Raw genomic sequence first — 16,755 nt, 5'->3', positions numbered from 1 at the left:
CGATACGACCATGCCTAGGCAAGTCCACCCTAGGAATGGGAGACCACCGACGTACTGGTGGACTCAAGCGATTGCGAACCTGCGCCGTGCCTGCCTACGGGCCAGGAGGCGGATGCAGCGAGCACGTACCGAGGAGGGGCGTGAAGAACGACGGGTGGTGTTCACCGCTGCCTAAGTCGCGCTGAAGTCCGAGATAAGGGCAAGCAAAAAGGCCTGCTTTGAGAGTGGCAACGCGAATCCGTGGGGCGATGCCTACAGGATCGTTATGGCAAAGACAAGAGGTGCAATGGCTCCTACAGAGAAATCTCCAGAGATGCTGGAGGGGATCAGATGCGAGATTCGAAGGGACTCGAGAGTGTCCCTGATACTCGAACTACGCACATCACTCGCTCCATCGTCGCCTTGATCAATCTTATCAGTTTGTCCGAGAAACCGAATTCGGGCATAATTTGCCATAGCTGTTCTCGATCGATTGTATCATAGGCCGATTTAAAATCGATGAATAAATGATGTGTGCAGCACCTGGCAAATGGCGAATATCAGGTCCGTCGTTGCTCGTTCGCCCATAAATCCTGCCTGATATTGCCCAACGTATTCTCCAGCAATTGGTGATAGACAGCGGCATAGAATTTTGGAGAGTACCTTGTAGGCGGCGCTCAATATTGTGATCGCACGATAATTGGCGCAATTCAACTTGTCGCCCTTTTCGTAGATGGGACACACGACACCTTCCATCCCCTCCTCCGGCAATACTTCCTGCTCCTAAATCTTGGAAATAACCCAGTACAGCGCTCTTGCCAGCGCTTCACCACCGTAGTTTAGCAACTCGCTCGGCAGTTGGTCCACTCCCGCGGCTTTGTTGTTTTTCAACCGTCTAATCTCCGTTTCTACCTCTCGGAGATCTGGAGGCGGAAGTCTTTCGTCGTCCGCGCGTGCTCCCAAAGTTATTTCCGTGTCACCTTTACAACAGGCCACATCACCATTAAGGTGCTCGTCGTAGTGCTGTCGCCACCTTTCGACCACCTCACGTTCGTTCGTGAGAAGATTTCCGTCACAGTCTCTGCACATATCAGCTTGTGGCACAAAGCCTATGCGCCAACGGTTAAGCTTCTCGTAGAACTTCCGTGTGTCTTTAGCGCGGAACAGCTCTTCCATTGCTTCGCGATCTCGTTCTTCTTGATGGCGCTTCTTTCTCCGGAAGATCGAGTTTTGTCTGTTCCGTGCCTGTTTATACCGTGCCTCGTACGCTCTCGTGCGGTGTTGCAGCATTCTCGCCCAGGACAACAGTGCCCAGGCTGCACTTCCGTCGTTCATCTTCTTCTTTCCTTATCGCTTCCTTCTCATCCTGACTTCCCCTGGCGTCGGAGGTTGTCACTAGTACCGCTTTTGGAGACAGCCCGATGCCAAGAACTGCTCTAGGGATCGCTTTAAGTGCCACATTCGTCAGTATTCTATCCGGTCCAGGGGCCTTTTTCAGCTTCAATGCTATCGCCGCTGCTACAAGCTCGTCATTGGTGATCTGACGATCTTCGGCGTTTGCTTCTTCCTCGTTGACATACGGTGTGGGTGGCCACGAGGTCAGTTCATACGTTGAGATGAGACCCTCGACAATAACTGGCATTCATGAACCCTTGAATTTCGTCATGACCACTCGATAAGCGTCATTTCAGCAATAGGCGTCAGCTGCCCGGCATAGCTCCTTGGAGCACTCAGACTTGCTCAGCGTTATCTCACAATTAAAATCAGCTCTGGCTGCTTGGAATACGACCTTTCCCAGTAAACACAAACTCGTATACGATAGCGTATAAGAGTGCAAATGTGGAGGCGATATACCTACATGCGCCATAAGGTTGCATGCAAGATGTACATATATCGCCTCCACATTTGTACTCTTATATCACATCATATATGACGGTGTGTTTACTGGGTTCGCTCCTCCGACCTGTCTCGTTCCACCAGTGCGCGGGACGTCGATCGTTGCGGGGCTCCCTTTTTCGTGGCATCGTTGTATCACATACCTTTGCCATCGCTGTTATAAGCCCTACCGCATCCAAGTTCAGGGCATCGCTGTCGATGCGAAATGCCTCAACGAAGAGGTCTTTGTCGAAAGCCTTCGTCTTCCACTGCCGGTCGCCAATTGTGTTCCTTTGCACTGCCGCAGTGTTCCGCTTGCCAATCATGTAGGTACTGGTTACCCTGCTACCCTAGTCCACGGTCCATGGATTGCAGTCACCTCCAATCAGCACTGGTTTTCACACTCAGCACTCCTCCAACATCCGACTAATTTCTTCAAGCGTCCATCTTGGATGCGCGTAGCAGCTGCAAAATAGATTTCATTGATTTTGGCGATCACAAGCCCCGCGTTTGAGCTGGCATCCACTTCCTGGATAGGAAACCTACCCGTCACCTATATCGCCGCTGCGCTTGTGCGTTATTGAGTGGTACTTGATACGGTTCAGCTATTTTCGCAACGTCGCACTTAGTTTCTTTTGTCGACTGCCACAACAATTGCTGTGCGGTGTCGCAGTGTTGTGCTGCGATTGACTTTTGATACGCACGACAATTGAGGCTGCCCGTCGAATTGACGTTTCTTACCTACGATGAGCAGAGCAAGCACCTTGGTCGATTCTTGCAGTCTTTCCCGAAGTGAACTCATTCTCCACACTTCCTGCACAGTTTTTTTTCTGTTCGGACCTTTACAGCTTACCACCGTATGTCCAAAGTCCATGCACTTGAGGCATCGCATCGGTGGCCTTTCTGCTCGTGTGACGAATTTCAGTGGGCATCTCGTCCAACCAATGCTCTTCTAGCCTTTCTCCATCAGTTTGTTCTCCGTGTCAACTGGTAGCCGAATCGTCGCGGACAGTGTGCCATCGTACGACTTCCTCAGACGGATTGCCATGGCCTCCTCTCCAAGGGTGCATTGCTTACGCAGCTTTCGCAGACAGACTATTGTTCAAATTCTCCTTTGTGTACAAACCATTTAATCTACATATTTTGAAATTAACGATTGTTCACGCTTCTACGAAAACTGCTTTCAGTATACTGTTTCTCTACACCTACTTGTCCCATCTTATTTGTAAACCTTATGGACCGAGGCTAATATGCGTTATCTGCAAGTGTAAAAAAGATCTCCCGGAAGTTGATGAATGTGTTTCATATTCATGCAGGGCGCATGAGTATAAAAATTGTTCATGAAGCTTTGGAAGATCAATGGTTACGTTTTCAGATCAGAAGATCTTGAACAGTCTTGAAATGCTAAATTTGGTAGATCCTTGCTTTAAGAGCCAGTACAATTATTATTCCTGATCGCAATGTTCTGAAACGTCATTCGTTACGATTGTAGATCTGACGATCTACGTTCCAAGTTATTCTTGGATAACCATAAACAGTCGTTGTACAAAAATGTTGAGTCCGTATGGTTACCAACCTTGTTCATAATTATTCTTAAGATCACTGGTTAGCAGGGTTGCCTCATATACAGATTTATCTGTATTTTACAGATTTTCTCGGATATTTCGAGAACAAGAATCTGTATATACAGATTACAGATTATTTGGAAAAATACAGCACGCTATGTCTGAACCAGATGATTATAAAAATCGAACGTACATCGGATTTTTTCTCGCTAGAGATCAGTATTTGGTTATATTTTCATAATCGGAAGGTTTTAAAATATTCTATCGGTGATTTTTTTTCCATACATTTTGTATGGGCTGAAATGCGTCGATTATTAAAATATAACCCACATACTAAACTCTGGCGAGAAAAAATCCGATGTACATTCGATTTTTATAATCGTTTGGTTCAGACATAGCGTGTAGAGATATACAGATTCTGTATACAGAATTCTGCCAAAATTATACAGATTTATACAGATTTTAAGCAAAACTGAAAATAAATACTTTTGAAAACCTTAAAATTTAAGCTGAGATGTAACAGTTCTGCATTGTAGTTGCAAATGATTGATATTTCCTCACATTTCTTGTGTAATTCTTCATGATTATTCCAGTTTTCAGTGATGCAGATTTTTTGTTGCAGGAAATAATTCTAGTGATAAATGCAGATTTTAATGTGGCAACCCTGCTGGTTAGAGGTTACGCTTGTGGATCTAAGGAACTTCACTTGAAGAAGTTCTTGTATTTATAACTTGAACTGCTCGAGAGACCCAGTACTCTATTGGTTATTGGTTCACCTTAAACCTTTGGTAGATCTTTATTATATGAGCCTGCATGGGTTTATCACTTTTTGTAATATTTTGAGACGTCGCTATTTACGCTTTTATATCTGATTACTTGTATTCCAAGAAGTTCATGAATAACTTTAAACAGTTGTTGTATTTACATCATGATATAATATTACGTAAATGGAGGTTACAGTGTACTGTCAAAGTTCGTGGAGTCTAAAGTAAAACCCCAACTGCAGAGAATACGATATTGGGTGAAAATGGTTCTTTGTAACTAAGTTTCATCTTTTGAATGGGAAAAGCATACGATAACAACGAAAGAAAAGCAAAGGGCCATTAAACTTACAATGTACTTGAAGCTTCATCCGTTTGCTCACCGACGGAGGAACACCGTTGGACGCGATGCACATGTACGCACCCATCTCCGAGCGTGTCACCTTGGTAAGTGATAGCATCTCACCTTCCACAACGGTAGCTGCATGCACAATGATGATGAGGAGGTGAGTGTATGTATGTGTCAAAGTAGTGCCAGATTAAATTGAAACACGAAGCATCACTGGCTGACTAGGGTGGGGCTTATTGCCCAAAATTTTTCGTAGTCAAAATTCACAAAGTTCCAAAGTTCATTCCAAAAGAACATCCCAATGATATTATGAAAAAAAAATAGAATTTTTGAATAAATGAAAAAAAAACTGAATTTGGTACTACATCATTTATTTCCACTAGAGTTTGTATCCTTTCAAAGACACGCGTATATCGACAATCTTACAATATCTACAGATATTCCACTAAACAGCTCAAAGAAATATTGTGATAAACATAAAACTATCTAGGACAAAAATTGCTTTCATAAAAGATGTTTCTTCAAATATCCCCTTTTGAGAGGTTGAGATATCGCAGTTTTGACTTTATGGGTTCTAAAAGCTTCAACACATTCTTGGCTAATGGCTAAAATGGCACTGACGATTTTCACGACACCTAAACCTTAACCAAAATTAATAATTTTAACCGATGGTCATCTCACATTTGGTAACTTTTGACTACGAAATATTTTTGGGAAAAGGCCCCACCCTACTGACTGACGGTTCATTCCTACCTTTCATCTTCCCGTGGGTGCCATTACGTGCGATTATTTCCCGGCCGTCCTCTCGGCGCCAGGTGATCTTCGGTTTCGGGTAGCCCCGAGCCTTGCAGACCAATTTGGCAGAGCCACCTTCCGGGACCATCATGTCGCCCGAAGTTTCCTCGTAGACGATGTCCGGTGGGATCACCACTTCCAGAAATGCAGTCTGTGTGTAATGAAAAAGAGCGGTAGTTTTAATTAAAGCTTGCCTATTGGTATACTGGGTTGGAAGAATGTAGAAGAGTTTATGTCTTTTATGCAAGTTCCCTGTGGAAGGTGAAGGTAATCTGATAAGCTGATGTTAGTATTGTATGACAGACGGTTACGAAGGAAGATAAGTGGCTGAATGAATAAGGTACAACGTATGCTATGTTTTTGTATATTTGAATATACACACCTCAATGCACTTGATATAGTGTATTTAAATGCAATGCTTCTTAACCATCAATCAGTTTCGCTTATTAAGTGCTTACAGAGTAATGAGTATCGCTGTTGCTCAAAAACGGGATTAATACTAATCAGATACTACATAGTCTCAGAATGGGGTCTTCCTTAGCCGAGTGGTTTGAATCTGCGGCTACAAAGCAAAGCCATGCTGAAGGTGTCTGGGCTAGAATCACGGTCGGTCCAGGATCTTTTCGTAATAGAAATTTCCTTGCCCAGAAAAAGGCATAGAGTATAATCGTACCTGCCACACGATACACGAATGCGAAAATGGCAACTACGGCAAAGAAAGCTCTCAGTTAATAACTGTGGTAATGCTCAGAAGAACACTGAGCTGAGAAGCAGGCTCTGTCCCAGTGAGGACGTTAATGCCATGAATAAGAAGAAGAAGATGAATAAGAAGATAGCCTAAGAATATGAAAGTTGGAATAATCCGAAAAACAACGAAGTGGAATTGACATTTTAGGGGCTGTTTGGGCACGTCTGGAGTTAATCATCAATGTTAACTTCCTTTTCCCGATCAGCCTAGATAGCCGTGTAGTGTCGGTAGCGGTTGTTTCAATTGGCTAAGAATTAACACTACGGACTGCCTGTTCCGGTGGTAAAAGTCCGCCTAACAGGTGACCCCTAATTAATGCGGCTTTAAGCTTACCGTGCCTAAGAATGAATGGTTAGGGGGGTCTAAATAAAACCTAATCGCAAACGGAGCCTGTGGAGTACCAGGGCCCCTTCTACAATATTATGCCCTTCCTGTGCTACCCGGAGCAATGGTGCAGGTGACCATGTGTTTCTCCGAGATAATCGGCTGCCTTTCTTCAGTCTCAAGCCTGAGACTAAATTAGGGTGGGGTTGTTAATACGTTGTAATTTAGTTTAAATTTGCACCTTTATGGTTTCGCATTATGCGTTTTACACAGTGTATTCTGTGCTTTTCGCCTTTGGCGATTTTTAAGACATACCGATCTGGTTTTTTCGTTGCTTGTCTTTTTCGTGCTGAGATTGCGAAAAGCTTAATCCTGCCTAGTTTGGGTAGTGGCTACGGTTAGGATAGCTTAGTTAGACCAATCTTCAGCATACAATATCAGCAACGATCAATTTTTGTAGACTCATGAAAATTGTACAGCTCAAGTGGCGCTAGTTCAAGAACCTTATTTTTATGAACTTTTATCTAGGTTACTTTGTGGACCCAGTTTTTGTTACTTTCAGAAACATGAAATGGCAAACTCGCGTCACATGCCTCGTGCATGCGTGCTTGTAAATAGCGCTGACGTTGCTATACTCATTTCTGAGTTAACAACCAGAGATGTATGTGCTGTCACAATGGATATTTCTGTTGGTGACCGCAATAGGAAATACGTGCTTCGTTTTGTGGTGTATTTACCACATGATGAACCATCCCCAATAGATGATTTCAAACGAGTTGTCGTTCACTGCCTATGAAAAGGCCTTCTGCTGATTGTGAGCGGTGATGCTGATCTGCTAGAGAAGAATTATCGCACGTCGAACTCAATTTAAGGAACTGAATTCAGTGAACTCTGTAAAACGTATATGGGTCCTTGCTATTCTTCCATCGCTGGGAATGAATTGGCTTATGAATTAGCTCGCAATGGAGCATCGCATGACTTCATTGGCCCTCAAGCAGCTATTCGAATTTCGAAGTGCTGGGTTAAGCTTCAGAAATTCTTGGGCGGCAACTCAGCACAAGCAATATTGGAATAATTTTGAGTCATGTCGTCAAACAAAATTGTACATTACTGAGCCATCCTAAGTATTGGCTAAGTATTTAACAAATCTGTCAAAGCAGAATTGCAGTCTCTTGGTTACAACCTTGACTGGCCACTGCCGACTCAACTATTACATGGCAAATATTCAGTGTGTTGATACATTTGTATGTGATAGTTGTGATTCCGATTATGGAACTTCTTATCACCTTATCACCTGATATGTAATTTTCGCGTAATTGCGATTCCAATTACTTGGTAAACACATTCATTCATTTATTTGGTTAACATCTACACAGATAACACTGAATCAACAATTTCACGCCACAATACTCGGTTCGTGGCCGCATCTTTCCATCATCGGTTCTACCCCACGCTCGCCAAATCGATACGCACTTGATCCGCCCACCTAGCTCGCTTCGCTCCACGCCTTCTTGTACCAACCGGATCCGAAGCGAACACCATCGATAGGCCCTGACGTCGATAATGTTGGATAATCAGAACGTGGTCGATTTGCGATTCTGTCTTCTGTGGTGATCTCCAGGTGTATCGGTATGGAAGGCTGTGCTGGAAGTAGGTGCTACGAATGGTCATATTCTTGGAGACGGCAAAGTCAATTAGGGTAACGGTCGTATTTTGGACCCCCTAAGAAAGTGATTTTAGTTTATTGTCCCAATTAATTGATTGCACAGCGTAACCAAATCAAAAAACATGCCAAAATGTAAAGAAAAACTTTCTATACGAGTTTAAAATGTCCATACGGTCATGCAGGATCTAAAAAACGTCGAAAATAGTTGAATTGTGAAGCACTGTTTTCCATTATTTTTGACACACCAATACATTTTGGACCCTCAAAGTATATATTTTGGACCCCCGGCATTTTTTATCGTTTGGCAACAAAGTCCACGACACTGATTGTATAATATGCTTGCCTATAGTCTAATCAATCAATTGAAAATGGAAAACCGAAGAAATTCTAAGCTTTTAGTTCAGAATTTTGAAAAAAGTTTTTGTTTACATTTGCAAAATTTCTGACGGCTTCAATTTCTGAGTGTAACGTGTTATAACGGTTGCATGGATGAACCGATTAAAATAAATTAATTTCAGATAAAATAAACACATTTTCTATGTACAAACGGTTGATGCAAGTGCGAAATAGTCCTATCTTTACAAATGGCATGCGGATTGAGTTGGTTTTTCGATTTGATCTGGGAAATTTGCAGGAAAATGGCCCAGGGGGTCCAAAATATATAGGGGTCCAAAATATATTGGTTACCCTAGTCGTAGGCCGTTTTCGTTCGTCAGCCGGTGGGCGCTGAACTTTCCAATCGTCGGTCTGAATTCCTTTTCCTGGCCAACCTGAGCGTTTAGATCTCCTATGATGATTTTGACGTCGTGGCTTGGGCAGCTGTCGTACTCGCGTTCGAGCTGCGCGTAAAAAGCGTCTTTATCATCATCAGTTAGGAACCGGCCTTTGATCCTCAACTTGCACATTCTCTCATTGATCGGCCACCACCCAATCACGCGCCTCTGCATATCACCCATCACTATAAAAGCTGTTCCCAGCTAATGTGTATTGCCGCAGCTCTGGTAGATGGTTACATGCTCTCAATTCGCTTATGCGATTTTCCCTCTTCAAAGGGTCCCACTCCTATTTCCTCCCATCTTTCCCTTCCTTTTCCTCTCCCATCGGGTAGATGATGAAATAGGCGCAAATATGGCGATGGCACAAATCTCCCATATGGCGGGGAACGTGCCTCTGGAGCCGGCCTTCTGATACCTGATACCGATTCATCTTCACCTTAAGGTAACACGGGAGACCAGTTCATTGTCAGTATCTTTCGTCTCATTCTCACAATTATCATCAGAAGCGAATCTCAAGTTTTAGTGAACCGATGACACCGAAAATTCAATGATTTGTACACTACCCAAGAAACCAAAAGTTCAGAAAAAAGGGTGTGTTTTTGCTTATTCAGCTGTTCTTTTAATATCCGTAGCGCTCTCAAAATCAGCGAAAAGGTTTCACTGAAACTATAAGTAAACCAAAAGTAAACTTTGGAGTGTACTGCTTAAGTACAATCCGAACTATTAGTTGCTTGGGTACATGTATAGAATTATAGTGAGTGGATTTGCAACTTCAAATGGGTAGGGCAATTACAATGACTTCCCGTGCGGCCGTTGGTTCCCGTTGGTTTCTGCGAAAAAAGGCCCCACAACACAATGGCCTCGGGGCCCCAACGTTTGTGATTCCGGCCTAAATACAACGTTTACTAATGTGGTTAATAGTTGAGGGTCTGTGACGTATGTAAAAACCATAATCATACAACTACTTACGATTGTCGACCCTAAACCCTGTAGTCCTTGGAGGACCAAAACATGGGAACAGATCTATACAGTTCTTTGTTTACTAATACGAATGGTTAAGAGTATGTGCCATTGTAAACACCTCTAAGGATTGCTAGTAAACAACGCCAGTAGATTTTTCCAACTAGAACACAGTTCTACATACTTATTTTTCACCATAACAGAAGTTTTGACGCAACACATACTGTTTTGTTTCACCTTCCAAACAGTGACGATTTCAAAGAAAAGAATTGAAATTTTCACTATGTAGAAATGTTAAGAAATTTAAGTCGTTTCTTGAAAAATTGATATAAATAGTCTAGTGTTCGGAATATGAGTTATGTTCGGAATTTGAGACAACACGGTAAAAAAAAATCTACCAGTGGTCATGATTACTGTGACATTCTTATTAACACTACGACTCACCTGCATTTTCATCGGGTCGGTGTTGACCTGGCACATGTACACTCCTCGGTCCTCCATTTTGACGTTTCGTATCACCAGGGTCCAGGTATTGTAGTCGTTGTGCGTAACCGACAATCGCCCATTGTTGGTGATCACGTGTTCGTGTATGGCAAGGATCGCCTTTGCGTCCGCTTTGATCCATGCAACCTGGTATTGTTTCGATGATAGCGATGATATCAGGATTGCGTGTCGCACATCGAGGGGGGGAAAGTGAAAATTAGTTCAAATGTGCAAAAATAGTCTTGCAAAGTGATAAATTTCCACAGTCGCTGGTGCTGGATTGTGCGGTTGAAATAAAGCAATGTAGGAACATTGGAGTGCGTCCTGCGAGTGCGGTTGCAAATCACGGTGTTTCTGCAAGCGTTACTGAGAAAAAAATGTCCATCAATTCGAAACCCACATTTAAAAAATATAGTAATCGAGAATTTTTTCGGTGAATTTGAAAATAAGTCAAGGAGGGAAACGAAAGTTATCGTGCTCTAAAGCTTTTGTATTTAAATAACTCTATCACATGGCTTAAAAATGAATCATTATTCAATCATTATCGATTGATTACCAGCAGGTTTGCATTAGAAATTAGGTTCTATGTACATTTGAAGTAATTTAATCCAGAGATACGTACCAACAGTTTAAAAATATTACGATGCATGTGAATATCCTTTCGAAATAGCCTTAAACCTTCAAAATCACAATAACTTTTATTTCTCTCGTTGAAATATTCTCAAATTCACGGAAAAGATACTCAAATGCCATATCTCTTGGTAGGTGTCCATCATTTTTCGTTAATAACGGTTCCAGACACACCGTGAAATGGAAGTTGATTCAATATTGATATTAAATGGGAAATTAGAGGGCGGGAAAACGGGGTTTTAGAAGGGATCTGCAAGATGGCACTCGGGAAGAGTTGGACGGGAGATAAGCGATGTGCAAAAGGTGCTGTGCGGTGGTGCTAAAGTGCAGTGAATTATACATTTTATTAGTGGATTTATTTATATGCTTTCTGTGTCTACGAACAAAATTACGACTGGTGGCACAACAAACAGAACTACAAACGTGAGTTTTTGTGTTCACAGGATGATAACTGTTTATGGGGAGGTTTGAGAGTTGGAAGGAAATATGCGTAGGTATATATTTCGGATTCTTGTGAGGGTTATGGATGAGAGGAATGAGACGGGTGATTTATAGTGGTGCAATTTTAAGGGGCTAGGGACTATGTTTGTTCGATAAAATGTTCACCCTTGTTAGGGGAGATGATAGGTGCATGTCTGTGGGACAGGGCAATGATTGAAAAATTATAGCTTCTGTTCATTTGTTGCTCGAATCAAATGTTTGAGTGGGACTTTTGTCATTTAATTGCTATATTTTAATCCTGTTCATGCGAGAACTGTGGTTTCTGAATGCTATTTGATAAGTGCAACAAATTTGAATTAACTCTTTTATTATATTATGATTATGCGCTTACATATTTGATATTCAATAACACTGTGATGATATTAAAACATTTTCAATAGGTTCGTCTCCATTATGCGGGCCCTGCTCAAAACGTTTGATGAGAACATTTTAAAATTTTCTATTTCCTCCAAATGAAAGAAAATACAAAGATTATTATTTTCGACGTATTTCAATTACACGATGATTAGCATTCATTATTATTTTTAGACATAATAACTTCCACTTCATAGTTTTTGAATTATTGATTTCTCAAAAAACTAGAGACTTTTGAAAGATAATAATGATTTGAGGTTAAAAACAGATATATTTTATGGAAAAAAATAAATAAAATAATCTAGGGAATGAAAATTATATCATTCATGAAAAAACATCTAAAATAATTCAGCGATTGAAATTGAAACATTGGAAAATCAGTGAATAAATAATTTCTGCTGCAAACCCTCGAAGAATTTTCGGAGAAATTATACTATACCGTTTTGATTCAAATTGCGGACAGCTTCTAATTCCGGATACTCTACTTTGTATGGGAAAGGTTTCAATTGAAATGTTTCAAAATTTCCTGTTTGAAAGTTCCAAACTTTCAGGCGCGTTTTAATATGAATTTCAAATAGCAATCCATGAAAATTTATAATGCGCAACTTGTTTTGACGTTGCTATTATGAATGCGGGAGTTTAATTATAATTTAACTATTGAAGTTTTTCTTTTCGTGAGTTGTCCGGAATTTGAAACAAGGTGTCCGTAAAATGAAGCAAAAGTGAGGATGCGTCCGGAATAAGAATCATTTAAAGATCATTAATTTCTATTTATTTTAGGTAATTCAAGCTTTGGAATCCGAATCTTCGGCCACCGTTCGGAAGTTAAGTGTTTCAAAAGTCTGGTAACGCACAGGTATCATGCAATTTGTTTCAATTTATATGCTTTTCAATCGGTTATACTTCACAGTGGCCTTAAGTGTCCGTAATATGAATCAAAACGGTATATCTAGCAGTAATTTTTGAAGGTAATCATTGGATTAAATATTCTTCAAGAAATATTTTATGAAATTCTTGGAAAAAAAGTACAATAATATCTGGAAATAGTCCAACTGTCTCAGTTTCAAAAGCTTTTTGTTAAAATCATGACTGCACAAAAAGCATGATCCTGGAGGAATACTTTTTGTAATATTAAGGAAATTGCTTAAGTAATCTGTGAAGCATTTAGTGGCGAAACCTACGGTCCTGATATCCTAGATAAAACTCCCTTTAAAATTAACCAAAAGAACCTGCACTAACTGTAGCAGGAATATATGAAGACATTTTTTCAACACATCTGGAAACACATTCTGGAAACTCTTGAAAAAATCCTGAAAGAAGTCAGGATGAAATACTAGGAAATCTGCATGCATTCCTTAGAAGAAATCCTTTCATTTATTTGTATTAGGGAATGTTTTAAGCCATCGCTTGAAATATGAATGGAGAAATTACTGGGCTAAACATAGTTATTTTCTGATTAATACTTTCGAGGAATCCTGGAAGAAAAACTTGTCGAATCAGAGTTAATCTACTTGAAGAAGTTCTTTTATTCATCTTTGGAATGCAGCTCCTAGGAAATTGTGTCAGTTATAGGCCAATTTAAGCAGTGATAGCGCAGGCGACGTTTTGCCAATAAAATATATTATAAGGAAGGTGCAATTATTCTAAATGTCTTCCTAGAACACTGCCGGAGGAATACTCAAAAGTAATCTATATTTATGGAGAAATTAATAGAAAATATTATTAAACATGCTGGAACAATCCCTAAACAATTATCCTTGAAGAATTTCTCGAACGAATATCTGGTAAAAATTACGTAATTGCTGCAAATATATCTGAATAGATACATGAATATTTTTTTGGAAAAAAATTCTAGAGAAGTGTCTGGATGTAGTTATCTTTAAAGAAATTTTCAAATTGTTGGTAAACAAATTCTTGAAGGAATATCTGGCAGGTTTTTGGAGAAATTGCACAATAATTAATATTTCAATTTCTGAAGAGCTCGCTGGAAAAATTCATGAAGAGATCCCTTGAATTATTCATGAAGATTTATTCGAAACAATCTAAAATCCATGAAAACTTTTAACAACACTTCAGGATGAATTTTTTGTAGCATTCATAGAGGATTTTCTTTGAAATCCTATAGAAAATCCATCAAGCAATTACTCAAGAAACGTCTACTTTGAAGTTATTAGAGAAATCCGTAGAAAATGCGACTGGGCATGAATTTGGTGATTTTTTTTCGGAGAGCTGCTGGAGAAATTCTTGCATAAACACTAACAATTTCTTTCTCCTTATGTTATACCTCGAGAAAACTTTTGGGGAATCTTAGGAGACATTACTAAAAGAACTAATAAAGAAATCTTGAACCCTTTCTGTGAAAATTTCATTAATAGAAGAATTGCCTTAGACATTCTTAACGAATTTAAGATTGAATTTTTAACAAAATCGCTGGTGGAACTGGCTGAAGAATATTAGACCGAATACTTAAAGAATTTTTAAAGTATTCCCAAATCAACACACACATATTTTTTTGTAGACATTCTTGAACATCTCTCAGAACATAGGACATTCTCTGGTTGTGTTTCTTGAAGTTAATCTACAGTATTCTCAAGGATTTCCTCTAAGATGTTACGAATGGATTCCTCTAAAAATTATGTCAATGATTAATTTAGGAAGTTGTATCACAATTTATCTACGCTTTTCTCCAAACTTTCTGCAGAAGTTTTCCAGAGATTCATATTCAATTCTTCTAATGAGCAATTTTTTTGATTTTATATAATAATGTTTTCAGACGTTGCTTCAGGGATATCTTCAGGAGTTCCTCACGGAATATTTTTGATAGTTCTTCCTTCAACATAGTTTTTCAAAAATCATTTCGCAGATTCGTTTGGAAGCTTTGCTCAGAATGGCGTATTATGCAAGTTAACTACATCAAACCTGCTGATCACCACACAAAAATACAAGCGACAGTAAAAATGTGATTTGGACATGACCTCGGAGAATTCGGAACATCTCCGGTGTCCGGTGGGCAATATGCATAGCCAAGCAAATTACTGAAACAAGACAAAATTTCCCGTTGTATGCTTCCGTTTGCATCCAATTTCATCAGGTATAAGCATTTGAATTTATTCAAATTTTGCCAATCCCCTGTATATATACACCCGATTCTATTTTTGCACGGATTTTTTTACACGGCCGTGCAAAAAAAGCTTCCATACATTTTTTTTCGCTAAAATCTTTTTTTTCTCAGTTTGCTACAAACTTGCATCAGTTTTGTGCGTTATAAACTCTTTCTGGACTTGAAGTGCATGCACGATGACTTGAATGATTTTTTCTTTGATTTTGAGTAGTTTTTAGATTTTTCCGCATAAAAATCGTGAGTGCACTTCAAAGAATATAAGATTACGTTTCTAATGACACCTTGTTTTAAAATTTTTGTCGATCCAATGCTGAGAAAATTAGCTATGTTTTTTCGGTGTGTTTTTTGGAAAATGTCACAAATATAAGTAAAAATTTAGTATACAAAATTGAAAAAAATATTTTTGGAAAGACACATACGAAGTAAGAATAAATCTTTGCCTTTCGAATGCGGCTTAGAGTGTTTCAATTGGACGAGTAATCCTCGGGATATGGACTGAACACTTTTGTATATTTTTAGGGGGTGAACCCAAATATATGCACGGGAGTGTATGTATTTTTTCCGCCACGAATTTGCTTGTAGAAGTCATGTGAACATGTTTGAGTGGAAAAATGAAATTTGTACAAGCTCATTTTAAGCAAAAAAGTGAACATTTTTGAGCAGGAATAGAATTTTTTGATTACAATCAAAATAAAAAATAAAAAATTCTGCCTAAAATTGTTCACTTGACTTCTGCAAGAAAATTCATGCCGAGAAAACTACACTTTGTAGCTTTCAATATTGATTTACAAACAAACATGCTCAGGATATACGTGTTTTGTGTGGTTTTCTTGTTAAAGATAACTTTGAGTGTAATCTTCTGTTATTTATGATTGGATATGAAAATCGAGTGAACATGTTTGAGTTGAATATTCTATTCTTTATTATTTATTTTCCTTCTCAAAAATGTTCACTCGACTTCCACAATCAATAATATGTCCGAAAAAAAAAAATAGGATTTTTGTACAATTTTAAGTAAACAAAAATTTAGTGCGATCAAAAATTTCGGTTGTTTCAACAGTTATTAACTGAGAGCTTTCTTTGCCAAAGTTGACATTTTCGCATTATTATATCGTGTGGCATGTACGATGATACTCTATGCCCTGGGAAGTCAAGGAAATTTCCATTACGAAAAGATTCTGGACCGACCGGGAATCGAACCTAGACAGCTTCAGCGTGGCTTTGCTTTGTAGCCGCGGACTCTAACCACTCGACTAAGGAAGTTCCCAAAAAAATCACCAAGTATTAGTAAAAATAAATGCTCATTTTCACACGGTAAACTGTACAGTTATTACTCCACTATTCTCCAGAAATACAATATAACAAATAGACCACGAAGTTCTTTGCATATCACATGCCCATTTTACCCCTTTATGAGATAGTGATGATTGAAAAACTTGATTTCTGTGACGAAAGTTAGTTACATTTCATAAACAAATTCTAAGAATCGTTTAACATTGAAGAAAAAGTTACCTCAGTTGAATTTGAAACAAAAAAGTCATAAGCATAATATCACTTTTTCATCGACCACCATATTCTGAATAATTGAAAACACCATACCAAGGGCTTCAATAGACTTGAAGAGCAAACAAGTTTGAAAAAATATTTCCAAATCGTGTGGACCACCCTAATGTCACATAACGTCAAAATGTAGCCCTAATATATATAGTAGGTGATAGTAGAAAAACAAACAAAAAACAGCTTTGATATACTCACTATAAATTTATGTGATTTGTGCTAACGTAAGAACAACACTACATTCACGAAAACGCGACGTGAGACAAGACATAACACTTATAGTTCTTACTATCGTAATAGTAATAGTAAAC

At 39.3% G+C, this 16,755-nt stretch overlaps 1 protein-coding gene across 3 annotated transcripts in view; it reads right to left on the bottom strand.

Moving 5' to 3' along the window:
- The window catches only part of LOC5564043 (MAM domain-containing glycosylphosphatidylinositol anchor protein 1), a 237,226-nt gene that overhangs the window by 60,785 nt on the left and 159,686 nt on the right, over positions 1 to 16,755 (bottom strand). For all 3 annotated transcript variants that reach the window (XM_021848091.1, XM_021848100.1, XM_021848106.1), the window contains exons 6-8: positions 10,243 to 10,428; positions 5,283 to 5,475; positions 4,533 to 4,661 (exon numbers count right to left, since the gene is read on the bottom strand). In XM_021848091.1, coding sequence (XP_021703783.1) covers positions 4,533 to 4,661; positions 5,283 to 5,475; positions 10,243 to 10,428 — 508 coding nt within the window. The remainder of the gene's footprint in view (positions 1 to 4,532; positions 4,662 to 5,282; positions 5,476 to 10,242; positions 10,429 to 16,755) is intronic.

This window comes from Aedes aegypti, chromosome 1 (genome assembly GCF_002204515.2).
Source record: "Aedes aegypti strain LVP_AGWG chromosome 1, AaegL5.0 Primary Assembly, whole genome shotgun sequence".
Taxonomy (NCBI): Eukaryota; Metazoa; Arthropoda; class Insecta; order Diptera; family Culicidae; genus Aedes; species Aedes aegypti.
Note: the sequence above shows the minus strand (reverse complement) of the source record. Positions and strands in the feature narration are given on the sequence as shown.